General features: G+C 45.2%; 2 protein-coding genes across 3 annotated transcripts in view; one reads left to right on the top strand and one right to left on the bottom strand.

Moving 5' to 3' along the window:
• The window catches only part of YY1 (YY1 transcription factor), a 36,309-nt gene extending 9,917 nt beyond the window's left edge, over positions 1-26,392 (bottom strand). The window contains exons 1-2 of the mRNA XM_017528125.2: positions 25,464-26,392; positions 10,293-10,455 (exon numbers count right to left, since the gene is read on the bottom strand). Coding sequence (XP_017383614.1) covers positions 10,293-10,455; positions 25,464-26,139 — 839 coding nt within the window. The 5' untranslated portion in view covers positions 26,140-26,392. The remainder of the gene's footprint in view (positions 1-10,292; positions 10,456-25,463) is intronic.
• The window catches only part of LOC108304083 (serine/arginine repetitive matrix protein 3-like), a 19,457-nt gene continuing 17,935 nt past the window's right edge, over positions 26,126-27,647 (top strand). For both annotated transcript variants that reach the window (XM_037738332.1, XM_037738331.1), the window contains exon 1: positions 26,126-26,914. In XM_037738332.1, the coding sequence (XP_037594260.1) occupies positions 26,138-26,914 (777 nt within the window). In that variant the 5' untranslated portion in view covers positions 26,126-26,137. The remainder of the gene's footprint in view (positions 26,915-27,647) is intronic.

The raw sequence follows: 27,647 nt of genomic DNA on the forward strand, positions 1-27,647 counted from the left end.
GGTCAAGAGTTCAGAGTTCCAGACCAGCCTGGCCAAGATGGTGAAACACTGTCTCTACTAAAAATACAAAAAACTAAAATGAGCTGGACGTGGCAGCAGGCGCCTGTAATTCCAGCTACTCAGGAGGCTGAGGCAGGCAAATTGCTTGAACCTGGCAAGTGGAGGTTGCAGTGAGTTGGGATCCACCACTGCACTTTAGCCTGGGTGACAGAGCAAGACTCCATTTCAAAACAAACAAACAGCCTAGCTGGGGGCCATTATTCTGAGTGAAGTAACTCAGGAATGAAAAATCAAATGCTGTATGTTCTCAATTATAAGTGGGAGCTAAGCTATAAATAAGGACACAAAGACATACAGAGTGATATAACGGACTTTGGGGACTTAGTGGGGAAAGAGTGGTGAGGGAGTGTACACTGCTCTAGTGAGGGGGGCACCGAAATATCAGAATTCACTAATATAGAATAACCAAAAAAAAAAAAAAAAAAAAAAAAAAAAAAAAAAAAAAAAAAAAAAAGGCCCACCTACTAAGTGAATCCTTAATAGCAAGAGCTAATTTACCACCACTCTTTTGTTACAGATTAATTCTGTGATCTTTTACATTTGTGAATGCCCTAACAATGTCCTTTTTCTTCACTTACAATTTGGGAAAAGGATTACCTGATCTGTAAGCTGAACACATGAAATAACTGGCTAAACGCTCCATACCCTGGAAGAATATGAGGAACAACAGATCTGGTAACTACCATTTATGTCTATGGAGTTGGTTTGAGACTGTACATATTTGCTATTTTAAATCCTACGAGAACATCAATCTGGTGTCCTACATGTTCTCAACCCTGTATATACTTGTTTTTTCTTGTAAATGGATTACAGATTGAGCATCCAAAATCCAAACTCTGAAACTATCTGGGTGCTAACATGACGCACTCATGACAGGATCACGGTCAAAACTTGCGTTTCATGTACAACATTATTTAAAATATTGTATAACAGCCTGGGCAACAAAGCAACATCCTGTTTCTTTTTTCTTTTTTTTAACGCAGTCTTGCTCTGTTGCCCAGGCTGGAGTGCAGTGACACGATCTCGGCTCACTGCAACCTCTGCCTCCTGGGTTCAAGCAATTCTTCTGCCTCCGCCTCCCAAGTAGCTGGGACTATAGGCTTGTACCACCACGTCCAACTAATTTTTGTATTTTCAGTAGAGAAAGGGTTTCGCCAATATTGACCAGGCTGGTCTTGAACTCTTGACCTCATGACCCGCCCGCCTCGGCCTCCCAAAGTGCTGGGATTACAGGCATGAGCCACCATGCCCGGCCTATTTTTTATTTTTTTATTTAGAAACAGGATATTGTGGTTGGGCGGCAGTGGCTCACTCCTGTAATCCCAGCACTTTGGGAGGCAGAGGCGGAAGGATCACAAGGTCAAGAGTTCGAGACCAGCCTGGCCAACGTGGCGAAACCCCATCTCTACTAAAAATACAAAAAAATTCGCCAGGCATGGTGGCACATGCCTGTAATCCCAGCTACTTGGGAGGCCGAGGAAGGAGAATCGCTTGAACCCAGGAAGTGGAGGTTGCAGTGAGCTGAGACTGCACCACTGCACTCCAGCCTGCACAACGGGAGCAAGACTGCATCTCAAAAATATACATAAATAAATAAAATAAAGAAATAAAAAATTAAAAAATTAGCCAGGCGTGGTGGTAGATGCCTACAGTCTCAGCTACTTGTGAGGCTGAGGAGGTAGAATCCTTTTAGCCTAGGAATTTGAGGCCTCAAAACAACTTGGGTGACAGACGAGACCCTGTCTCAAAAAAAATGTATAGAATTACTACCTTCAGGCTATGTGTATAAGGTACAATGAAACAAAAATAAATTTCAAATTTCGTGTTTACATCTGAGTCCTAGACCCAAGATATCTCATTATACATAGGCAAAACCCCCAAATCCAAAGTGCTACTGATCTGAAGCATTTTGGAAGAAGGATGCGCAACCTGTATTACCACACCAGTCAGCAAGTATTTTTTTAAGTGCCTGTTGTAAACAGGACTCTGAACTAGCCTTTCTTATCTTAAATACAAATAAACCTTGGAATTTTGGTCTGAGTTCACAAAATCAGGTAGGACAAAAGTTTGGTGCCACTGCGCCACTTGGAGGTTAGATCAGTTTGGAAAACAACCATGACTGATATGAAAGGTTTCTAAGTCCACTCAACCATAAATAATTTTTTAAAGTTTCAATCTTCCCAATTAAGAGTAAATATTTATTCTTTGACAATTCTACTGAAACATTGTTTTGTTCTTTTTGTAGAGATCGGTTTCGCCATGTTGCCCAGGGTAGTCTCAAGCACCCAAGCTCAAGCAATCCATCTGCCTCCATTGAAACATTCTGTGTTGACTGTAAAGATGGCTACATGACTGTGTCCCAATTCACAGACTAGAACATACATACATAAAAAGGGGTAGACTCTGCCATATGTAAATTAAATCTTAGTAAACATGGCTTATCAATAAAGCTACTCTCCCACACCTTTTTTTAAACAAAGAGTTTTGCTCTTTCACCCAGGCTGGAGTTAAGTGGCGCGATCTTGGCTCATTGCAACCTCCCTCCTAGGGTTCAAGCGATTCTCCTGCCTCAGCTGGCATTACAGGCGGGTGCCACCATGTCCGGCTAATTTTTCTTTTTTAATTTTTATTTTTAGTAGAGACAGGGTTTCACCATGTTGGTCAGGCTGGTCCCAAACTCTTGACCTCAGGTGATCCACCTGACTCGGCCTCCCAAAGTGCTAGGATTACAGGCGTGAGCCACGATGCCTGGCCTCCCATACATTTTCTTAGAGTTATTCCTAGTGATTTAATTTTTTAAAACATATTTTACCATGGAAAATTTCAAATATGCCCCAAAGAGAACAGTCCCAGGTACCATTTACTCAACTCTTGGTTTATTATAAGTGGTACTATTTTTTCTTAAAATGTCATTTTCAAAATGTGTGCTAGTATTTAGAAATATATTTAATTTCAGAATGAGAGTTGAAAATGCATTTGGACAAACACCTTTGGACTTAAGGAGTAAGTAGAAGATTTAAATGCAGCCACACTTAAGCTCCTTGGCAAATCATCCTCCTTCACATGGAGTGGCAAATGCAGCAGTATACATTGCTACTTTTTACATTTTATTTGATTGCAAACAATGAAAAAGGTCATTTTCCAAAAAGTACACTTAGGTTAAAACAGTGTTTCATTTTCCAAGTAAAGAGTAAAAATCATATACCACTACTCAGAACATCTTCTCACCCTCCTAAACTATTCAGAAGTAACTAAGTTTAAGTTTTCCATTCACCAACAGACACTTTATAGAGTCCTTTTGAACCCAGAGACAATGATGACAACAGCATAGACATTATGAATGAGGCAGTATGGGATGTGTGACTTGGAGCTGACTTCTACTAGCTGCATGACCTTGAGCAAACTATAACTTCTCCACCTCGGTTTCTTATTCTGTAAAAAGGTATAATGCTACCTACTTAAGACCTATATGTTAAGCACTTGGGAAATGATAGCTCTGATCACCATTGGTTATGTATTAAATGGTTCTGGCTAAAAATGAGTTCATTCTTAACCAACCTTTGATAAATGACTGAGAAACTGGAGAAAGCACGGCACTAGGAGGGAAGTACCCCTCAACGCAGTACATATTATATGGAGGAGTCAGGCACCCAACGACTCAAGTTTCCTGTCAAATAAAGAGGGAGAATACACTCCCAATGACATGACTGCTGGATTTATAATAGCTCATTCTGGCATGTGTGGAGGAAACATTGTAAAGATTGGACTTCAGAAACCAAACTTCTGGTACAGTATCAGCAGAGTATTGTGTAAATCAAAGTTCTAACCAACAGATCTGCAAATATCCCGGAAACAGAGATGAAACATTTTTGGAGCAGTGACTCTTTAATGTAAAATAAGCCTCTTTCCTACAAAACAAAGTTAGCTGACTTCTAAACTAGAACCCTCCTCTGATCTGTGCTGGTGGGAGAGAAGTTCTTGTGTAATACGGCTGTCATTTGCAAGCATGATTCACCTCCCTTCTTTGTGAAAACGTAATATTGCCTTAGACGAAGTCTGTTCAATGAATTATCTCTTAAATATTAATATTCATGTAATAATATTGAAGGGTTTTAAGATATTTTCATCTCCATATTAATACTGTGAAAGTCTCTGGGTAAGTAGTGAACAACATAAAAAAAAAACCTGATTTTGGATTGGCCTAACCATTCTAATCTTTCTAGACCAAAGGTTTTCAAAGGTATAACTTTATTACATGAAATACATACAAAAGTGGTCACTTCACAGGAAAAAGAACTCACTGGGCCCTACTCACTGACCACTTTTTGAAATATTTACTGAATAGGCATTTCAGGAAAAAAAGTCATCCATAGCCTGTCTACCTCCCCAATGTCAGACTTTCCAATTAATGTCATTTTTTTTTATGCTTTGCTCACATGCATACATAACTGATTTACTAGGCAGTCTAGGCTGAGTGTGGCATGCGTCTGAAACACTCTTTGGTCAGTTTCAAGTTCAGTCCAGCACCCCATTGCCCCGGTACAAGGAGGAGACAGGAAAGCAGCTTACATTCTACCTTAAGACAGCAGCTTTGGCTCTAACACCATTTTGTGAGTGCAGGGGGCGAGGACTGGAGGCCAGCAGGATAAGTTCTATGGGCTGTAATTACTGAAGATGTGGTGTGGCCCCCAAGAGTTTAAAATTATTGGTTCCTCTGTACCAATCTTCTGCTTTCAGAGTCCCAGTCATCAATTCCTGGGCCTCCAGAAAATCTCACATAACTGTTACACACATCCTCAAAAGGTGAAGACCTAACAGAACACGGCACCTAGGTGCAAATATTTCTCACCACTACCACCGTCCAATTACAGAGATTTGTTTAGATTAACATGATCTTCAAGAGCTACTATGTAGAATGTGGAGGAGGAGGAGCCCAACCCTTAACCCATCTCACAGGGCCCAAACTTTACTCTTTTTACACTGTCAAGACAAGCAAGATTTTATTCTATTCTATATACAAATGAAATCTTTAACAGGCTAATAAAAGAAATGCTATTTACATTCATATTGTGGTTATGCAAATATTATTTACTGTGGGGTTAAACAATGTGCTAGGATCACACTTAATGCTTTACAAGCACAACATAGGAACTTCAAGGAGAGAATCTTTCTAGAGTCAGATCAAAGAAGCTCTCTCTTTCAATACTGTCAAAATTAGGCCCCATTTTTAGGCTTTACAGCTTTCTTTGCCCTACCCCCTCACCCCTTTTCATGTAGTTTCTGATGATTGCCTTTTCTTTTTCAGAAGACCCTATTCCACTCCACCAAGCTTATTTTACCCACTACTGAATGAAACTGACTTTTCCTTAAGAAATTCTTACAACCGGTCAACTTTCCATTGACTGAATACATTTGCTAGCCTGATTCACAGCTGTCCTCTTGGTTGTTGTGCACTAGGAAATCTTCCTTCTGCTATTCTGCCTCATTTTGTTGTAGTATATCCTTAAGTTACCTCCTCAGAAAGGGTGCATGCAACATAAACCCTTGGGTCTCTAAAACTGTCATCTCTTGCCCTTGTATTTGACTTGATAGCTTTACTGGATCAAGAACTCTATGTTTACAGTAATTTTTCCTCTTAAAGTACTGTTTCATTGTCTCTAATTATCCTCTGCTACTGAAGAAAAGTCTCATTCAGGTCTATCATTCTTTCCAGTCAATGGCCTATCTCCCTGGAAACTTTTAGGTTCTTCAGCCATGGTGTTTTGAAATTTCACACACGGATGGCTATCAGGTACCTGGGTGACAGTCTCTGTGGGTGGTCTCCTTCTTAAGGAGTATGGTCTAAGGTAGCCATGTTACCTTCCCAACAGTAACATGTTCCCCTGGATTTTCTATTCAGAAGATGGGGGAGAAGCTCTGAGATCACCTGCCCCAAGTTTTCAAGGAGGGTAAGCAGTGCCAAGAGTCACAAACACCTAATGGCTTTACTGCTCGCCACCCAGAGGTTCCCTCTCTCTTCGAAACCTTTCCCTTAGCCTTCTGTTCCTCCACTGAAACTGCTTCACAATGTATAAACTAAAGGGGTTTTATGGCTGGGCGCGGTGACTCACACCTGTAATACGAGCACTTTGGGAGGCCAAGGTGGGTGAATTATCTGAGGTCTGGAGTTCAAGACCAGCCTGACCAACATGGCGAAACCCGTCTCCACTAAAAATACAAAAATTAGCTGGGCATGATGGCGCATATGCCTGTAATCCTAGCTACTCTGAAGGCTGAGGCAGAAGAATAGCTTGAACCTGTGAGGCAGAAGTTGCAGTGAGCTGAGATCACACCACCGTATTCCAGCCTTGGCAACAACAAGAGCAAAACTCAGTATCAAAAAAAAAAAAAAAAGAGGTTTTAGTCCCCTCCCTCCTGTACCTCCTGGCAACTCCTTCAGTGTCTGTGGTTGACGCTGTAATCTCCTGAGTCTCCTTTTATTTGTCTGAATGTTGCTTTTACTCTGCCACTGGGACCTGTTACCCTCTGATATGGTTTGGCTGTGTCCTCATCACCCAAATCTCAACTTAAACTGTATCACCCAGAATTCCCATTTTATGGATGGGACCCAGGGGGAGGTAACTGAATCATGGGGACCAGTCTTTCCCATGCTATTCTCGTGAGAGTGAATAAGTCTCACGAGATCTGACGGGTTTTATCAGGGGTTTCCACTTTTGCTTCTTCCTCATTTTTCTCTTGCCACCACCATGTAAGAGTGCCTTTTGCCTCCTGCCATGATTCTGAGGCCTCCCCAACCACGTGGACAGGGGAGAATCACAATTGACACTGAAAGCTTCAGTGTTCTGGTTTGGGGTTCAGAGTAGTCAGTATTAGGTTTTCGATGCTGTTAATAATAAGACATCCATGTTGGACTTAAGGTAGTTTTTTAGGAGGTAAGTTGGGGCTACAGTCATCTGATGAGCAGTGACTAAAAGCATCAAAATGGTAAGAAAGCTCTTACCCCCCAGCACACAGTCAATCTGTTTCTAAATCTTTTCCATTTTCCCTTATAGTTTCTCTTTCAGAGACAATTTTGCTCTGTCACCCAAGCTAAAGTACAGTGGCATGAGCTGACTGCAGCCTTGACCTCCTAGGTTCAAACGATCCTCCCACTCAGCCTCCCAAGCAGCTAGCTGCATAACACCAAACTGAGCTTTTAAAGTTTTTTGTAGAGATGGAGTCTTGTCATTTTGCCCAGGCTGGTCTCAAATTCCTGGTTTCGACCAATCCCACCTCAGCTTCCCAAAGTGTTAAGGTGTACAGGCTTCAGCCACAGAGCCCAGCTGGTCTCTTGTAAGTTGTATCACATTTATTCCTTTGTTATCTGACTGCCACAATTCTAACTCAGGCCTTCATTAACTCTTGTCCAACTGACCTCTCTCATTTCCTGCGCCTCTATGAATCTAGCCTGCACAGACAGCTGCAAAGGAATTTCCCCAAGTTAAAGGTCTATACACTCACAAAGCCCCTTCTCTCAGGTTCAAAGCCTGAGGTAGCTGCCCACTGCATATGAGAAATGTCTGCACAGTCTGGCCCAGGATTCACCTTAGTGATCTGGTTCCAGTTTACCTCAACTCCGTTTTCCCTGGAAGCGCCCTAATTCCCAGGAAACCCTCCATCTCTATCAGAACTCTAGGTACGGCTGGGTGCAGTAGCTCACGTCTATAATCCTAACACGTTGGGAGGCCAAGGTGGGGAGATCATTTGAGGTCAGGAGTTCAAGACCAGCCTGGCCAACACAGTGAAACCCTGTCGCTACTAAAAATACAATAAACAGCAAGGCATGGTGGCACATGCCTGTAATCCCAGCTACCTGGGAGGTTGGGGCAGGAGAATCACTTGAACCCAGGAGGTGGAGGTTGCAGTGAGCCCAGATTGTGCCATTGTACTCCAGCCTGGGGGACAAGCGAAAATCTGTATAAAAAAACAAAACAAACAAAAACTCTAGGGCCATGTGCAGAGGCTCACACCTGTAATTCCAACAATTTGAGAGACTGAGGCAGGAGCATTGCTTGAGGCCAGCCTGGGTAACATAGTGAGACCCCAGCTCTACAGAAAAATAAAAATAAAAAAAAAAATTAGGCATGGTGACACACACACACACCTGTAGTTCCAACTACTTAGGAGGTTGTGGCAGGAGGAATGCTTGAGGCTACAGTGAGCTATCATCATATCATTGCACTCTATTCCTGGCAACACAGTGAGAACCTGTCCCTCTATTTTTAAAAAACACCAAAAAACCTCTTATTTTCTTCAAGGCCCAAATCAAATTCAAATAGCACCCTTCCACATAGCTTTCCTGGTACATCTCCACATGCATCCTAAGTACATAAGGAAGAGCTGACTAACGTTAAGAACATGATAGGCTGGGCACTGTGGCTCATCTGAGGTCAGGAGTTCAAGACCAGCCTGGTCAACATGGTGAAACCCCGTCTCTACTAAAAATACAAAAAATTAGCCAGGCATGGTGGAAGGTGCCTGTAATCCCAACTACTTGGGAGGCTGGGGCAGGAGAATTGCTTGAACCCAGGAAGTGGAGGTTGCAGTGAGCCGAGACCGTGCCACTGCCCTCTAGCCTGGTGACAGAGTGAGACTCCAACTCAAGAAAACAAACAAACAAACCTGTGATAATATTAAACACTGGCACAATACTTGGCTCAGTCTGTTCAAAAACTAACCTCACAGTTGACTAGGTACCCTACAGATTCCATTTTTGCTATTTTTTAGGGGAAAGCGCAGTTAATATTTAATTTGCATAACTGTCTTCGAAATATGAATGGCAATAAAAGCTGGAATGTCATTAACAAAAGGATAGAGCCTTCAGTGTTTTAAGTCATGATAAACCAGGAAGAAGGCGTATATTATAAATTATAGTTTCAATGGAGAGAAGAAAAGGTTAAGAAGCCCCTTTATCAAATCACAACGGAATTCTTAACACTCATTTAATGAAGTGGAGAAATGAGCTCCCAGTGGCAGTAACTGCCCACCTGGTTTTTGGCAGGGCCAAGAGGGAAGCCAGGACACCGAAGGGTCTCCACCTCTGCCACTCTGCTCTCAAAAGAAAAAAAAAAAAAAGGCAACTCCTACTCTGTTCTCAGAATGCGCAAGATCAAAAGGATTTCTTTCTTCTTAATCCTGCCCTTGCCGAAACTTCCTGAGCTATTCTAGGTTTTAACCAACCTCAGGTATGGAAAGGCATTAGGCTTTCTGCTCCACAATTTATTTTATTAGTTCGTTTAATGTAAAAGTTTACATCTTTGTGGGTATTTTCAGCTCCTTGTAAAAATTGCCAAACAGTACTAGAAAGTAATACAAAAAGTAGGCTTCTATAGGAACCTAGCCCACTTTAGACAAAACAAACACACACCCAACCAATGGGTTCAGAGCTTCTCCACTGCTCACCATGTCCCAGCCATAAATACTTGATCTCCTCCTGTAATGCCAGCTTAAATTAACATACTGGGAGCTTAACTGATAACATGACAAATACAAATTTATGAAATCCGTTCCAGTGGTCAGCTGGATGAATCTAGTACAGACCCAGGTCTCCTGCAGCACAGACCAATACAACACACTCAAATTTAAAATGTGTACTAAAGGCTGGGTGCTGTGGTTCACGCCTGTATCCTAGCACTTTGGGAGGCTGAGGAAGGTGGATCACTTGAGGCCAGGAGTTCAAGACCAGACTGGCCAACAAGACAAAACCCTGTCTCTACTAAAAATACAAAAATTGGCTGGGCATGGTGGCACATAATCCCAGCTATTTGGGAGGCTAAGACAGAAGAATCGCTTGAACCAGGGAGGCAGACGTTACAGTGAGCCAAGACTGTACCACTGCACTCCAGCCTGGGCAACAGAGCAAGACTCCTGTCTCAAAAAAATAAAAAATGAGTACAAAGAAGCCGTAAGGTAGTGTGAAGATATCCATCCCAAAACAAATTATGTGCAATTTTATTTATTCATATGCATGCCTATAAATAAAGGGTAATTGCTTCATCTTATTGCAAGGATCTAAAATGCTGCCACTCACATTAATAGCATAGTTACTACTAAAAATAAAACAGCTTTTGTTTTTAGGAGTTTCCCTAAAGAAAGAATCCAAGCCATCATTTTGACTTAGGCACAGGAAAACATAGATGGCAAGACTCAAGCACTTTCTATAATTAAAAGAAAGGGAAGTTCTTATAACTTACCTAGCAAATTCAGCCAGTTGTTTGGGATCTGAGAGGTCAATGCCAGGTATTCCTCCAGGAGGAAGTTTTTTTCCCGTCATATATTCTGAATAATCAGGAGGTGAGTTCTCACCAATGATCTGTTCTTCAACCACTGTCTCGTGGTCAATATCTTTTTTTTCATCTGAAACAAATCATGAGATTGATTCTCTTTAGCTGAGTAAATAAGATTTTAAAAACTACAAAAACTGCTTTCACCAGTTTCTCCTTTGCACATGCCCTCTACATTCTAACCAGCCTGTTTTTCTCACGGGTTAAATTCACAAGAGCGCGGCAGGAGGTTTCAACAAATGTGAGTTTCCTACCTTTGCTCTCTCTTACCACCTCTCTTCTCAACCCAGCCTCCCCTCCAAAGTCTAGCTCAAATTCTCTAAGGGTATGTTGATTTTATCACTCCATCCTGATTCCTATCTTTTCTTTGAGCTCCTAGGTTATTCTCTGATAGACTCTATCACTCCAGTTTGAATTTTTGTTGGTCTTGCCTCTTAAGCTAGAGTGGAAGTGTCCAGAAGCCAAAAACAGTCTTCTTCTACCTCTGATGCTTAAATTAGAAATAGGTACTCTGAAACTTTCAAGGCTAACTGCAAGTTTTTGCTTCTCAAACTGTCTCACCAAAAGTAGTAAAATAAAATCTTGCAGAAGTTAAACTGGCTTCAACTCTTACCTTAAATTACCTTTCTACCAGTGCTAAAAAAAAAAAAAAAAAAAAAAAAAAAAAAAAACAAAAAAAAAAAAAAAAAAAAAAAAAAAAAAAAAACAAAAAACCAAAAACCAAACCAAACCAAACCAAAATCTACAACCAGCAAAAACTACATGTAACTGCTCAGCACACAGCTTTCTGACCTCAGAGCAAAGCTGGAGTATGAGAAGAAGATAAAGAAAGAACACAGGTTCCATTTGACTCAAGTGGTCATTATCAAGTTCAACCACTCTCAGCAATGAAAAGCACTGAATACAGCAATTTTTAACTGTAAATGCCTCTCTAATTGCACTACTCTTCATTCTAGGAAACACAATTATACATCGTTACAAGGAATCACAGATTTCTTCATTTCACTGAGGAGAATGTGCAGGCACAGAGAGGTTAAGTAACCTGCTCAGGGTTAACTGGCTAGTAAGTGGTAGAAATAAACAGATGAAGTCTAACCTTAAGACCTATAAGCTTAACCGTTAAGCTCTGCTGCCTCTTGTTTGGAACCAGAAAGAACACTAGAGATAATATTCCCAACGTTATCCATTCAGAGATGAAGAATATCTATCCACGGATGGATGGTAGGGCCCAGGAAAAAAATAGCTGTAGCTGGATATATTCAGAAAAAGGGACAGGAAATGTGGTTACTGACCATAAGGCACAAGGCCAGGACCCTGAACTGTATCCAAATTCTTTAATTTCATTCTCGTTCCCACGGCTGCCTGCTCCTACTGACACCTCCTTTACCTGCCTATCCCTCTAGCCTGGGCACATCTACTTCTACGTCAAAACTTTCAATGGGTACAGAAATACTCTGGTGACCAAGGGAGCTATTTGTCCTCATGTTTTATATTTCTTTCTTTTTTTGAGACAGGGTCTCACTGTTACCCAGGCTGGAGTGCAGTGAAACAACCATGGCTTGCTGCAGCCTTGACCTCCCAGGCTCAAGCAATCCTCCCACCTCAGTCTCCCATATAGCTGGGACCACAGAGAGACACCACTCACTATGCCTGGCTAATTTTATTTTTTGTAGCGACGCGGTCTCACTATGTTACCCAGACTGGTTTCGAACTCAGGCTCAAGTGATCCGCCTCAGCTACCAAAGTGATGGGATTACAGGTGTGAGCTTTTTAAAAATATTTCTGATATACAGAATGATGGCAACGTTGAAAATCAGTGCTACTCTGAACAAGCTACTGATCAGAGTGTCTTAATTCACTTGGGCTGCTACAACAAAAACATAGATTGGGTGGCTTAAGCAACAAACATGTACTTCCCACAGTTCGGAAGCTAGAAGTCCAAGATCAGGGTGCCAGCATGGTGGTGTTCTTGGTGAAGGCCCACTTTCCTAGTTTGCACATGGCCGTCTTCTCACATAGTAGAGAGAGGACCAGAGAGCTAGCACTCTGGGGTCTCTTTTATAGGGCACTAATCCCATGCACTAGGGTTCCACTCTCAGACCTAAATTATCTCCCTAAGGACCTCCCCTCTAATACCATCACATTAATGGGGGGTTAACATTTCAACACATGAATCTGGGAGACATAAACATGAAGTCTACCAGAGAGGGTATCTCAAGTGTGCTGAGACAGAAGACTGAACTCAGAACATCAAGGAATCACAGGCTAGATGATTCTTTTCATTAGTTCCACACATACTGAGGGCCTCCTATGTGCCTGGCATTGTTCTTGGCACTGGGAATAAAAGCTACAAACAAACTGCCTGCTCTCATGGAACTTACACTCTAGTAAGGTAAGTCAAATGAGGAAATACTTCTTGAGTAGGGCTCACAACCCAAATCTGAGCAATTCCAATATTTAGAGACTGAGGAAGACTTTGCAAAGGAGACTGAAGAGGTATCCATAGGTAGGAAGACAACTAGCTCTGTCTAAACAGAATTTAACTCAGCGACATAACAAGTACAAGTGGCGTACAGTACCAACACTGAAGAACAGTTAAGAACCCAGAGGATGGTCCCTAAAATAATTCAGAATTAGAAACCAAAAAAATATATGAAAGACGATGAAAGTAGAGGCTGACAAGACTTTACAACCTGTATCAGGAATCTGCAAGTACAGCCAGTTGGCCAAATCCCACCTCGTTTATACCTTATGTTTTCCACGGTTTTCTTTAAAAAAAAAAAAAAAAAAAAAAAAAAAACTGTGGTAAAATATACAATACCATAATATTTATCATTTTAACCATATGTAAATGTTGATTCAGTGCCATTAAATACATTCACAATGTGTAACCATCACCACTATCTATATCCAAAATGTTTTCTTCATTACCACAAAAAAACTCCATATACCCATTATGTAAGAACTTTCCCTTCTACTCAGCACCTGCTATAACCTCAATTCTACTTACTTTCTGTCTCTATGAATTTGCCTATTTCAGGTACCTCATACCACTTGAATCATATAGTATTTGCCATCCATGCCTGGTTTACTTCACTAACCATAATGTTTTTAAGACTCATCTGTTGTAACACATAACAATATTCCATTCCTCTTCAAGGGTGAAGATCACCTCAGGTGATCCGCCCACCCCAGCCTCCCAAACTGCTGGGATTACAGGCATGAGCCACCATGCCCAGCCCTCCCACACTTTTAAACAATCTGTTTCTTGCCTTAAAAAAAAATTATTTTGTTGGTCTAAGTTTGAAATAATTTTTGTGGTTACTGTATGTTCTCTTAAGATATAGATTTAAGACACGTTATCACGTTTATGATTTATTCCTTAATAAACAGTGTTTCCTACAAGGAAGATAACTAGAACTCTCTGAGGGCCAAGGCATAGAAACTGTTAGGAGGGTCAACAAGAAAATAGGCTGGGCATGGTGGTTTGCACCTGTAATTCTAGCACTCTGGGAGGTCGAGGCAGGCTGATCATCTGAGGTCAGGAGTTCAAGACCAGCCTGGCCAGCATAGCGAAACCCCATCTCTACTAAAAATAGAAAAATTAGCCAGGCCTGGTGGCACATGCCCATAATTCCAGCTACTCAGGAGGCTGAGGCAGGAGAATCACTTGAACCCGGGAGACAGGGTGCGGTGAGCTGAGATCACACTATTGCACTCTAGCCTGGGCAAGAGAGAAACTCAGTCTCAAAAAAAAAAATAAAAAGAAAAAATCAAGTTGCAAAGAAAACTTCTAGAGAAATGACAAAAGATACTAGCTTTTGTTGCCAGAAGTAATCAAAAGAACAATATTTGACTGTCTCATTTTCACCATGAGCTAGATACACAGTAAAGCAATACATCAAATAATGTCGATATATGCTACCATTTGACTACTTTTTGCAAAAAGAAAATCAGAAGTTTTTACTAAATACAATAAAAATTTATTATGCTGTAAAATAACAGTAATTTTTATTTATTACATTACAGGCCATATATACATACAAGTTTCTTTTTTTCTCTGAGATGGAGCTTCACTCTTGTTGCCCAGGTTTGAGTGTAATGGTGCAATTTTGGCTCACCACAACCTTGGCCTCCCGGGTTCAAGAAATTCTCCTGCCTCAGCCTCCCGAGTAGCTGGGATTACAGGCATGCGACACTACGCCTGGCTAATTTTTGTATTTTTAGTAGAGGTGGGGGTTTCTCCATGTTGGTCAGGCTGGTCTCCAACTCCTGACCTCAGGTGATCCGCCCACCTCGGCCTCCCAAAGTGCTGGGATTATAGGTGTGAGACACCACTCCCAGCCTATAAGTTTCTTTCTTTGTTCAAAAAAATATCTTGGCCAGATGCAGTGGCTCACGTCATAAATGGGGAAGGACAATTAACTCACCTGAGGTCAGGAGTTGAAGACCAGCCTGGCCAACATGGTGAAACCCCATCAATAATGAAAATACAAAAATTAGCCAGGCATGGTAGCGTGCACCTGTCACTCCAGCCTCTACTCTTAACCTTGCCTGGTTTCACATTTAAAAGTTTCTATTTTTCCATATGGTACTATTCAAAAGGTTAAAGGTATTATATTAATAAATAAGGTCCTGGCCTATCCCAATCCCTCAGCTGCTCAATTTCCTTCTGTTATCAAAACAATAACCACTCACAGTCTAGTTTGAGAAGCAAAGCAATAAACTGAGTTTGCAGACTCCAGTCTCCAGTCAAAAAGATATAATTAAGGAACTAAATGGGAAGACTAGAAAGCACTCTACAAGTTCATAGAAGTAAAAAGACGGAGTCTCATCTCCCTTCCACGCTCCAAGCAAAGTGGTTTTCTCAGTGTCTAGTAAAAGGTAGTCAATACAATTTACCCTCTTGCCTTCCTCTCATGACCTAAAGCCCAGTCTACTCTCCAACACCCAAGTCAAGATCTCATCCCTTCAAGAGGCCGTTCATTCCTGTCACTCCAGCCTCCACTCTTAACCTTGCCTGTTTTCCTCATTTATTAAATAATGAGGCCAGGCACGGGAACTCACACCTGTAATCCCAGCACTTTGGGAAGCCAAGGCAGGAGGATCTCTTGAGGCCAGGAATTAGAGACCAGCCTGAGAACAAAGAGAAACCCTGCCTCTACAAAGAATGGTAGAGGGGAGGGGAGGAAGGGAGGGAAAAAGGATACACCAATCCTGAAAGGCTAAAACAAGGTAATGTGTTAAACGCCAACCATCATGTCTGGGAAATTGAGTAGTGTGCAAAAAAAGCCCCTGTATTCCACTTCCCCCCTCTCCTAGGTTTCAGGGGGAACAGCAGGTCTTGTGCCTTGCAATAGGAACTTGCCAGGTTCCTGTTGACTGAAGTACACAGGCGGTGCTAGCACATCTATTAGCTTGCCATTACCACTGTAACAAAACAACCACCAATTTGGTGGTTTGGAACAACAAGAATTTATTCTCTTACAGTTCTAGAGGCCAGCAGTGAGAATCACTTTCAGAGCTATAAAGCCATTGAGTGGGTTCCTTCTGGAGGCTTTAGTGGAGAACCTCGTCCCTAACCTCTTCTAGCTTCTGAAGGCTGCCTGTATTCCTTGACCTCTTCTCTTCACCTCACTCCAACCTCTTGCATCTCTCCTACATCCTCTTTGGCAGTCAATCTCCCACCACCTTCCTGTGAACACAAGGACACTGTACCCATCTGGATAGTCCAGACTACTCTCCCCATTTTGAGAACCTTGGTTTAATCACACTTGCAAATAAGGTTAACACCCACAGGTTACAAGAATTAGGATCTGGCTCTCTTCGAAGTCATTATTCAGTCAACCACAGTATGTTAATCATAAAAATCTCTCTTTTTCAGACAGAATCTTACCATCGCCCAGGCTGTAGTGGAGCTCACTGCAGCCTTGACCTCCTGGGCTCAGGTGGTTCTCCTGCATCAGCTTCCTGAGTAGCTGGGGCTACAAGCACATGCTACTATCCCTGGCTTTTTTTTTTTCCCCCTGTAGAGACAAGGTCTCACTATACTGCCCAGGTTGGTCTCAAACTCCTGGCCTCAGATCCTTCCATCTCAGTCTCCCAAAGTGCTGGGATTACAGGTGTGAACCACCATGCCCAGCCACATTCTATAATACATTTTTTAGGCGGCTCTAAGAGAGCACTGTGAAATCTGTCACTACATTGGCTGAAAAATGCCAGTACTACCACTTAGTGGTCCCTTCATACATAAAGGAATTGATTTTTGAATTCAGTCCTAATAAAAGCTTTATTTCCTTAGAATAAGTATCGGATAAAGGTAACATAAGTTCCTTTTTTATCTTGACTGCCAGGAAGCTCATTAGGGTTGACCTCAATGTTTCCTGTGATCCTGATTTTCTATTTTCACCTTCACCAACTGACATATTTACCTATGTATGTATGCATGTATGTGTTTAGCTAGATTTTGTTTCTCCACACCTTGTATTTTAGACCACTCTAGGTTACTCCTGGCAAAAAGACAAAAAAGACTCACCACTGCCATCACCCAAACTTTCACCGAAATGGGGAGAGCTAAACATTTGGGATTCACTGCTAAGCAACAGGCAAAAATCATGACATAGGCTGTTTCCCAGTTTTTCCTACTAATAAAGACCTTAAGAAAGGATACTATCATTATTAAGTACCCGTTTCGTTCTGGCAACTGCCACGTTTCTCACAAAATCTTTAAAGTATTAAACTCTATGTTTTTGGCTGAAGAAACTGACCTCAGAAATAACAAGCAATGCATCTAAAGAGCAGTAAGTAGCAGATCTGATATTTGAGTCAAAGACTGACTATAAAGCCCATGATGCCTCTAAAACGGAACACTTCTCCACCTTCTCTCTATTGCTAATACTTGTTTTCCACCTATACAGAAATAGACCAAAATAAGTATTTTGGTATAAGCACTGGATTCTGCCTTACAGAGAATTCCATCCATTCATTCACTCAATATTCAAAGTCCAATACTCTCCTAAAAAGAGAGGTCCTGGCACCAACAGAACAGCTTCTTGCACAGCAATGGCAGCCCCTATCCCTGCTTCACAGATCTATTTGAGGAGAAGAGTTAATTTACACAAGAAAGCTGGGTGCAATGGGCTCAAGCCTGTAATCCCAGTACTTTGGAAGGCTGAGGCAGGCAGATTACTTGAGGTCAGGAGTCTGAGACCAGCCTGGCCAACATGGTGAAACCCATCTCTACTAAAAATACAAAAATTAGCCGGGTGTGGTACACGCCTACAATCCCAGCTACTCAGGAGGCTGAGGCAGGAGAATCACTTGAACTCAGAAGGTAAAGGTTGCAGTGAGCTGAGACTGTGCCACTGCACTCCAGCCTGGGCAACAGAGCGAGACTATCTTGGAGGAAAAAAAAAATTACACAAGAAACAGTCCATCACAAATAACCATTTATATTTTTTAAATTGTAATTTATATTGTTTCAATGTTTAACCACATCTGAAACCACGGTGTAAAACTAAAGTAAGTGAATGACTATTAAGAATTTTACTCGGGCCGGGCGCGGTGGCTCACGCCTGTAATCCCAGCACTTTGGGAGGCCGAGGCGGGTGGATCACGAGGTCAGGAGATCCAGACCATCCTGGTCAACGCGGTGAAACCCCGTCTCTACTAAAACTACAAAAAATTAGCTGGGCATGGTGGCGCGTGCCTGTAATCCCAGCTACTCAGGAGGCTGAGGCAGGAGAACTGCCTCCTGAACCCAGGAGGCGGAGGTTGCGGTGAGCCGAGATCGCGCCATTGCACTCCAGCCTGGGCAACGAGAGCGAAACTCCGTCTCAAAAAAAAAAAAAAAAAAGAATTTTACTCAAGCTGCGTGGAGTGGCACACACCTCTAGTCCCACTTACTAGGGAGGCGAAGGTGGGAGAACCGCCTGAGCCCAGGAGTTCAAGGCTACAGTGCACAATGATCACACCTGTGAATAGCCAGCGCACTCCAGTCTGAGCAACATAACAAGAACCTGTCTCCAAAAAAAAAATTTTTTTTTGCTCAAGAGTTCCTAATATGCCATTTGCCAGGTCATGTTTAAATGGAAGAGTTTTGCTTTAAGAAACTGAGTAAGCTGGGTACAGTAGCTCACACCTATAATGTCCACACTTTTGGGAGGCCAAGTCATCTCCTCAAGGTGGGGAGATGACTTGAGGTCCGGAGTTTGAGACCAGCCCTGGCAAAAACATGGTAAAACCCCTGTCTCTACTAATACAAAAAGTTAGCCAGGCATGGTGGCACAACCTTGTAATCCCAGCTACTCAGGAGGCTGAGGGAGAAGAATTGTTTGAACCTGGGAGGCAGAGGGTGTAGTGGGGCAGATCAAACAACTGCAATCCAGCCTGGGTGACACAGCAAGACTCTGTCTCAAAAAAAAAAAAAAAAAAAAAAAAAAAAAAAAAAGAAGAAAAATTGAGTATGTTGTTATATTTGTAAAGGAATAGAATTTTCTTGTTATAAAGATTGAAAGTGACTTTAAGGGTACTACTATCCCAACTCATTTTACAAAGATCCCAAGGTCACTGCCCTATAGAGAGGAAGTAAGATGCTGCTGGCTTTGTTACTGGTAATTATTCATGAAGTTAAACACAACTGAGAAGATACTTAGAACTAGGAAATGGCTTGGCTCCCCGTATGTGTTATTAAAGTTCATCATACATGAAAAGGTGCAAACCTATCCAGTAGTCAGCTAACTTCTAAAATTTCCCTTGGCTCTTCCTAACAATCTGCTACAACAGTAATTACATTAGTGTTATTTTCTAAATCCAAGTCATGATTCTGATAACTCTGTCTCTACAAAAAATTCGCCGTGCCTGGTGGTGCGCGCCTGTAGTCCCAGCTCTTGGGGAACCTGAGGCAGGAGGACTCCTTGAGCACAGGAGGTGAAGGCTACAATGAGCTGAGATTGGGACACCGCACTCCATGCTGGGTGACAAAGTGAGACCCTGTCTCAAAAAAAAAAAAAGAAAATTCACTTTTGCTTACTTACTCTTCCTACTGGAAGTATTAAGAGCACAGAGAAAATAAATTAGTAAATACCCTTTCTTAAGTAATGTTCATTGCAATAATTGTTTTACTAATATAATCTAAGTTTTCCAGCCTTAAAACAGACTGACCTTGTTAAGCAGGTTTCAAAAACAAACTAGAAATGCCTTTTGTAAATATTCACCCAGGAGACGGACATGGATGTTTTAAAAATTTTACCCTCTTCCAAAAGCCTCAAATGCGGATGTTTTAAAAATTTTACCCTCTTCCAAAAGCCTCAAATGCTAACTGTGGATGACCTCCTCCTGATGCGGATTTTTTTTCCCCCACTAGGGGGAGTGAGTCGTTGACAGTAGGAGGGAAAAGGAAAGGTTAATAACCTGGAGTGGAGAGTCTGACAGCACAAGGGGCTTTATCCGGAAGCTAAAGCTTTCAGAGCCACCAGATCAGGAATCCAGATCTATGACTTAGGCTACCCTATGTAGGTCATGAGGTTGAAGTGATTACTTTGGATGGCTTTTTGAGCTTGGCTCCATGGAAATTCATGTTTATAGCATCTCTACTTAGTGATAAATAGCACAGTTTTACTGGGGGGATGAAAAACCCAGAGACTGAATGGCAAACGATCGTGACTAGTGATTTTTGGCAAACCTGCATCTTCCAAACTTATAAAATTGAGAAAAATTCAATGCATTTCAACTTACTTGCATTTATTGATTTTAGTATCAATGGTTTTCTGGTCATACACGTTTTGCTTAATCCAGAACAAGCCACTTCTCTATTCAGTGTAACAGAATAGTAATTATTATTTTTGCCTCTTCTTCAGCAATTTTATTTGTCTGTTCTCAGAAGGTCACAGCTCAGGTAGGGTCTGACCACCCCACATACCAAACAAGGTCCCACCAAAGGTTTTCTACCTGGGGCATGAGGCTGCCCTGGGCACACCAGAGGAGGGACCACCGATTCCCAGCCGTGAAGGAGGTGCCACTCAGCTGCCGGCACTTCGAGAAGGCACAGCCCCCACCCAACCTAAGCTGTACTGGCTGGCAGGGCACAAGATTGGGGGGGGATGACACAGTCCCAACTGTGCACCTGTCCCTGCACCTGTGCCATCCTCATTAGCCACGGACCGGCAGTATGCACATGCTGGCCTCACCTCACAAAACACATGTATGCAAATGGAAACGGGACGGGGTGGCCATGGACATGTTGGCTCCTTCCCACAGTTCCAAGCATCTATGTAGCAGTTCACGCACATGGCAATGCAATGTCTGCTCCAAATTAGTTAACTGCTCTGAGTTAAAATATCAACAGCCTTAGAGAGGTGCAGTTTCTCACCACCTGAAATCTCAAGATTTTAAAATCACCTAGATTTCTCTCTAAATGTTTTAATTCTCAGTTTTTAATCATCATCTTCCCTATTCAATGCAATAAGTGGTTTAGTTTATAATTAACTAAGTTATAAAACAGTTATTCCTATGTAACAGCAAGACTATCTAGGGAAAAAATACATAGTACTGTACCCAAAATCTGTCAACACTGAAATGTTTATTAATTACATATAGTGAAAAAGCCCAAAGTAAACACTGGCATTAAAGCAACTGATTATTCAAAACACAGTTGAAGCTGGGTGTCTGTAGTCCCAGCTACTCAGGAATTTGAGGCAGGGGGATAGTCTGAGCCCAGGAATTCAAGGCCAGGCCTAGACAACAAGGCAAGACCCCATCTCTAATTTAAAAAGCAACAACTAAAAAACTCCCAGATGCACAGAGGTCCCAGCTACTAGGAAGGCTGAGGTGGGAGGATTGCTTCAGCCCAGGAGATCAAGGCTGCCGTGAGCTGTTGATTGTGCCACTGCACTTTAGCCTGTGTGACAGAATGAGACTGTTTAAAAAAAAAAAAAAAAAAAGTGTGTGTGTGTTGGGGGATGCAGGCCGGTAATCCCAACAATCGGGAGGCTAAGGGGGGTGAATCGCCTAAGCTCAGACCAGCCTGGGCAACATGGTGAAACCTCATCTCTACCAAAAATAAAAAATTAGCGGGGGCCAGGCGCAGTGGCTCACACCTATAATCCAGCACTTTAGGAGGCCGATGCGGGCGCTGATCACAAGGTCAAGAGATTGAGACCATCCTGGCCAACACGGTAAAACCCTGTCTTTACTAAAAGCTGGGCGTAGTGCCGCACACCTGTAGTCCCAGCTAGTCAGGAGGCTGAGGCAGAAGAATCACTTAAACCCAGGTGGCAGAGGTTGCAGTGAGCCAAGATTATGCCACCACACTCTAGCCTTGCAACAGAATGAGAACTGTCTCAAAAAAAAAAAAAAAAAAAAAATTAGTACCTCCCAGGTACTCAGGAGGCAGAGACTGCAGTGAGCGGAGATCTCACCACTGCACTCCAACCTGGGTGACAGAGTGAGACCCCCATCTCAAAAAAATAATAGTAAAAAGAGAGCGAAAAAAGCAGATATCTAGGGACCCTTTAAGGCTTAAAACTACTAAAAAAACTATTAGATTCCTATGCCGATGTTACATTCAAAAGATGCCTACCAGAGTGCTGTTACTGTGGGAAATTAAAGGAAGATGACATGCAAGCAAAAGAAACCCATAAAAATCCAAATATTTAGTTTCCAGAAATATGGTGACTCCCACTATTTTTTTTTATAGCATCTCACTCTGTCCCCCAGGCTGGAATACAGTGGTTTAATCACAGCTCACTTGCAGCCTCGATCTCCCAGGCTCAGGTGATCCTCCCACCTCAGCCTACCAAGTAGCTGGGACTGACTACAGGCATATGCCACCACAACTGGATAATTCTTATTTTTATTTTGCAAAGATGGGGGTCTCACTATGTTGCCAAGGTTGGTCTCGAACTCCTGAGGTCAAGCGATCCTCCTGCCTTGGCCTCCCAAAGTTCTGGGACTACAGATGTGAGCCACTGCACCCGACCTAATTTTTTGTTTTTTAAACTAGCTAAGAAGTACCTAGACTAGTAACTACGTGTACAGCTATTTTTACAAGGACTTCAAGTAACTCAGCTTGGGACTTATGAAAACTGTTACTTCACAGTTCATTCCAAACTAAGGGGCTATTTTAGTGAAAATACAGTGTAGTTAAAACCTTCCTGCCTAGGATCAAATGAGATCAAGTACACAAAAGTAGTCATGCTGCCTACCATACTCAACCTATATGTACATATACATACAAATTTAGCCCAACTTTCATTCCTCCGTTTGTTACAGAATTATACTGACTATATCACGTCATTTCAGTTCTGAAGATGAAATCATTTTCAGAATTGGAACTTGGGAAATGCATTATTATCCACAAACTCTCGCTTCTCTTCAGTAATAATTCCAAACCACAAGGACAAGGAAGGGGTATAGTCTACCACAAAACACATGCCCGAGGAAACAGGCCATCCTATGTTACTGCCATTAAATACTTATAACCATCTTTATGCAGAGTATTCTACCACACTAACTAGACAACCAACACTTAAAAGAAATGGACAGTATAGCCAGAGGTGGTGGTGGACGCCTGTAATCCCAGCTACTTGGAAGGCTGAGGCATGAGAATCACTTGAACCCAGGAGGGGGAGGTTGCAGTGAACCAAGATCGTGACACTGCACTCCAGCCTGTCTCAGAGCAAGACTGTCTCAAATTAAAAAAAAAGAAAAAGAAATGGACATGAAAACAACCTCAAACTGTGCCACCTTAATAGCAACCTCTTGCACAGGGGAAGTAAAGACTTTTAAATGCTTACTTAATTGTACATTAACTTCCATCAGTCAAGCCCCTCAGACTTTTTCCCCTAACTGGCTGACGTGATACTTACCACTTCATCAAGCAAAGCCATACACTACCAAGTTCTCTGGGTGTAAAAAAGTGGTCCAGCAATTTGCTAAGATAAAATGCAGAACATGTAAAAATACGTTGGTTTTCTCAATTACTCTAATTCCACACACGAGAAAAAATATACTCTTTTAGTGGTTAATGTATCTTAAAAAAAGACTTTTTTTTTTTTTTTTTTTTTTGAGAGAGTGTTACTCTGTCACCCAGGCTGGAGTGCAGTGGCGCAATCTCAGCTCACACAACCTCTGCCTCCTGGGTTCGAGTGATTCTCCTGCCTCAGCCTCCAGAGTAGCTAGGGTTACAGACGCCTGCCACCACGCCTGGCTAATTTTTGTATTTTTAGTTGAGACAGTGTTTCACCATGCGGGCAAGGCTGGTCTCAAACTCCTGATCTCAAGTGATCCGCTGGCCTCTGCCTCCCAAAGTGCTAGGAATAAAAGTGTGGGCCACCGCACCCGGCCAAAACCATGACTATTAGTTCCAATATGATCAGTGTTTAATCTCTTGAGCTACCAAAATACATGGAAGTTATCTTCTAACAACCATTAAGTAAAATACTCATGTTTCATTTAAACATGGTTTCTGCTAAACTCAAACTACTTGAATTCTACTAGGCACCTTGGAGGCAGGAGAGCGCCTGTTACCACTTCCTATTAGGTTTTGACAGCTCCTCGACTCCTTTGCTCTGGCCTCTTTCAATCACAGATCCATCCAGCGGTAGTTGTCTCACCTCGAGACTTTCACTATATACAATCAAACTAGCTTTTTCAGTGCAGCCTCTTCATTTCTATCTCATTCATTTCTCTGAAGTCTATCTTTTAATACTCACCATATTTTGAGTCTCCATCCAGTTCTAAGAATTTATGAAGTAGCTTTAAAGTAACTATAGGGGAAGGGGCTCCACCACTTAAATGGAGTACTAAACGTAATCATCACAGGCGTTAGATTAACTACTATGTCAGAATTATTCTCAGTCTATTTAGTATCTCAGCAATTTAGCTAGGTAGTATATAAATATACTAATAGGATACTGACATTAAAATCAGCACTGAATTAATAATTGCCTTTGTAAAGAAAAGATAAAGAATTTACACCTGCAGATAATATCCTTTTGCTATATAGATGGCTTTTCTGACCTTCGTTAAAAGTATTAAAACGGTAAAACAAAACCCCCCAAAAAAACTTTGCTTTCTAGCATCTTTCTTTTCATGGGGAAAACAGGTACCTTTCTACACACAAAGTAAAACGCATAGAGGCCTAAAATTAAACTACCCGATTTTATTTACTAGCAAAGGTCCACAGTCGAGTAAACCAACCCAACCTATTCACAAAGAGCTAAATACTTGGGGGGGGGGAAAGCTTTCCCAAAATCTAAGTGACTAAAAATTATCCGCTAAGATTCACAGGCCCTTTCCACTAGGTACTGCAGAACGACGAAAAGGCCAGGAATTCGCTGGCAACGGCGGTGACAGGCTCAGACTGACGCTCGGAGCCCGCACACGCGAGCCCTACGTGCAGCCCAAGTCCCGCCCCGCAGCAAACGACGCCTCAGGCGAGCGTGACCGCCAGGGCACGGTCCAGCCCGGCGCTGGGTGGGCGGGGAGCAAGGAGGCCCGAGACGCCCACGCGCGCCGCGTCGCCCCTTCTGGAAAGTGCCTCCCGCGAGCAGTTGGGAGTCCCGAGAAGTTGGGGGCGGGCGGGGCAAGCGCCCGCGGCGCCCCCGAGTGGCCGGCAGGGGAACGGCAGCGCCGGGCGGGGGCGCGCGTCCCGGAGACGGCAGTCCCCGGCCCGCGAGGCCGCGGCGCAGCCCCGCCAACGCCCGCCCGGGCCGGGGGCGCGCGGCGGCCGCCACAACGGGCTGGCGGGCGCGCCCGTTGGTGCGGGCGCGGGGGAGCGAGCGCGCCGGCCCCTCCCCCGGCCGTCCCCGCCCCACGCGACGCTTCCCCCTCTCGGAGAAACTACGCCATTGCGGCCTAGCCGGGCGGCGCCGGCCCCTCCCCCCGCCGCCCGCCGCCATCTTCGCGGCCCGCCGCCCGCCGCCGCCGCCGCCGCGCCCCCGCCGCCGCACGGCCCGCCATCTTTTGGGGCCGCCATACTTGCCCTGGCGAAGAAGATGGCGGCGCCCATCACACACATAAAACATGGCTTCCCTTCAAAACAAAAACATCCCGGGGCCGGGGCGCGCGGCCGGCGCTCACCTGAGGACCACATGGTGACCGAGAACTCGCCCTCCAGGGTCTTGATCTGCACCTGCTTCTGCTCCCACTTCTTGTTGCCCGGGTCGGCGCCGCCGCCGCCCGCCGCGCCGGCCCCGCCGCTCAGGTAACTCTTCTTGCCGCTCTTCTTGCCGCCGCCCTTCTTGACGCGGCCGCCGCCCGACGACGACGAGCCGCCGCCGCCGCTCTTGCCGGCCGCCGCCACGGTGACCAGCGTCTGCTCGATGTAGTCGTCGTCGCCGCCGGCCGGCGCGGGCACCGGGATGAGGATCTGGTCCTCGAAGCCGTCCTCGGCGCGCAGCCCGTCCGAGTCGTCGCCGCCCACCACCTCCTCGCGCGTCTGCACCAGGATCACCTCCTGGTGGTGGTGCACCTGGGTCGGGTCGTCGGTGACCAGCGGCTGCAGCGCGATCATGGGCGGGTGGTGGTGGTGGTGGTGGTGGTGGTGGTGCACGGCGTGCCCGTGGCCGCCCCCGCCGCCGTGGTCGCCGCCGCCGCCGTCCTCGTCGTCGTCGTCGTCCTCCTCCTCCTCGCCCACCACCGTGGTCTCGATGGTCTCCACCGGGATGGTCTCCACCTCGATCTCGTGCAGCTCCACGATCTCGGCCGGCATCTCCGAGCCGTCCGTGGCGATGTAGAGGGTGTCGCCCGAGGCCATGGCTGAGGGCTCCGCCGCCACGGCCGCGGCGGCCTCGGCTCCTCGGCTGCGGGCGGGCGGGCGAGGAGGCGGCCGGCCGTGGGGAAGGAAGGCAGAGGGAGGAAGGCGGCGAGCGGGCGGGGGGAGAGGGGGCGGGCGGCGGGGGAAGGGGCGGGCGCGGCGGCCGCGGCGGCGGCGGGGCTTCCCCGCCTCCCTCGCCTTGGTGCGCCCCGCGCTCGCTCGGCCGCTGCTCGTCCCGGCTCCCCGCCTCGCCTCGCCGCAACCGCCCGCCCTGGCCGCGCCTCCTCCCGCCCTCCGGGCCGGCGCTCCGCTTCCCCCTTCCTCCTGCGCCTCCGCCTCCTTCCACACAAATACCAACTCCTCAGCCCGAGCCCAGATCTCGCCGCCGCCGCCACACTCTGCTCGTGCCGGGCCTCGCGAGACTTCCGCGCTGGCCTCAGCCCGCCCCGCCTCACTGCCACTCGCCCGCTCGCCCTCTCGCTCCTCCTTCTCTGCCAATCGATCTGCCCGCTGGCCGCCGAGGCCCCGCCCACTCGCCGGGCTCCTCCTGGATTGGGGCCGGTGGGACCGGGGGCGGGGCCGCCCGCACGCGCGCTGGCTGGCCGGCCCGCGGCGCGTGACGTCAGCGCGCCGCCGCCGCTGCCGCTGCCTCCCGCCGCTCGGTGTCGCGCGGCTCCCGCCCTCCGCGGTGCAACAGCCACAAAACGCGCTGCCTCGGGCCCGGGCCGCACTCGGGAGCGGGGTGTCGCCGCTGCAGCCGCCGCCTCGGGAGCCGGTGAGCGGTCCGCGCGGCCCCGGGCACCACGGGGGCGGGAGCCCGAGGAGAAGGGAGGAAGGGGCCTGCCGGGAGCGGGGTTGAGGCCGGTGGGAGGTGCGGGGGCCGCGCGGGGAGCGGCCGGCGCGCGCGGGGCGGCCCCGTCGCCCCAATAAAGTCTGCTTTGACGAGAAACGCCTCTGATTCCTTTTTCGCGTCGGGCGGCGTTTGTTCTTGCCGCCTGGCTTCGGGCGAGCGGTGGCCGCCGGGTGAGTGTGGAGGGCGGAACGGACAAAGACGGGTGGCGCGGGCTGTGTCCCGCATCTTGCCGCGAGCGCCCGTCTGGGTGCCGTGCAGAACGCGTGGGGCGGCGCGGGCTCGACGGAAGCGCCCGCGGAGCCCCGGGGCCACCGTTGGGTGGGTGTCCGTTATTCTTTTGTGACCCGCGGAAACCTGAGACGCAGCCGTTGGGTGCCTGTTTCCCCGTAGATCTTAGAACTACAAGGTCCTGGCGGCTCTGCTGTGGCTCGGCTATTTATAGCTTTCTAAAATTTCCTCCTGAGCTTTCCCTTTTTCGCTCTCCAGCCATTGTTTCCCTTGCCCACCATTTCCCCCTATTTGTCACTTTCATAGGTGCTCCTTCTTAGGCCTACCAGGTTTTGCATTTGTCTCATCATTGAGAATTCCGCATTTTTACCGCCGTGTCCTCCGTTATACCTGCCACAGAGCCTAGATTTTTTTTTTTTTTTTTTTT

Source organism: Cebus imitator, unplaced genomic scaffold, assembly GCF_001604975.1.
Source record: "Cebus imitator isolate Cc_AM_T3 unplaced genomic scaffold, Cebus_imitator-1.0 Scaffold52, whole genome shotgun sequence".
Lineage (NCBI taxonomy): Eukaryota > Metazoa > Chordata > Mammalia > Primates > Cebidae > Cebus > Cebus imitator.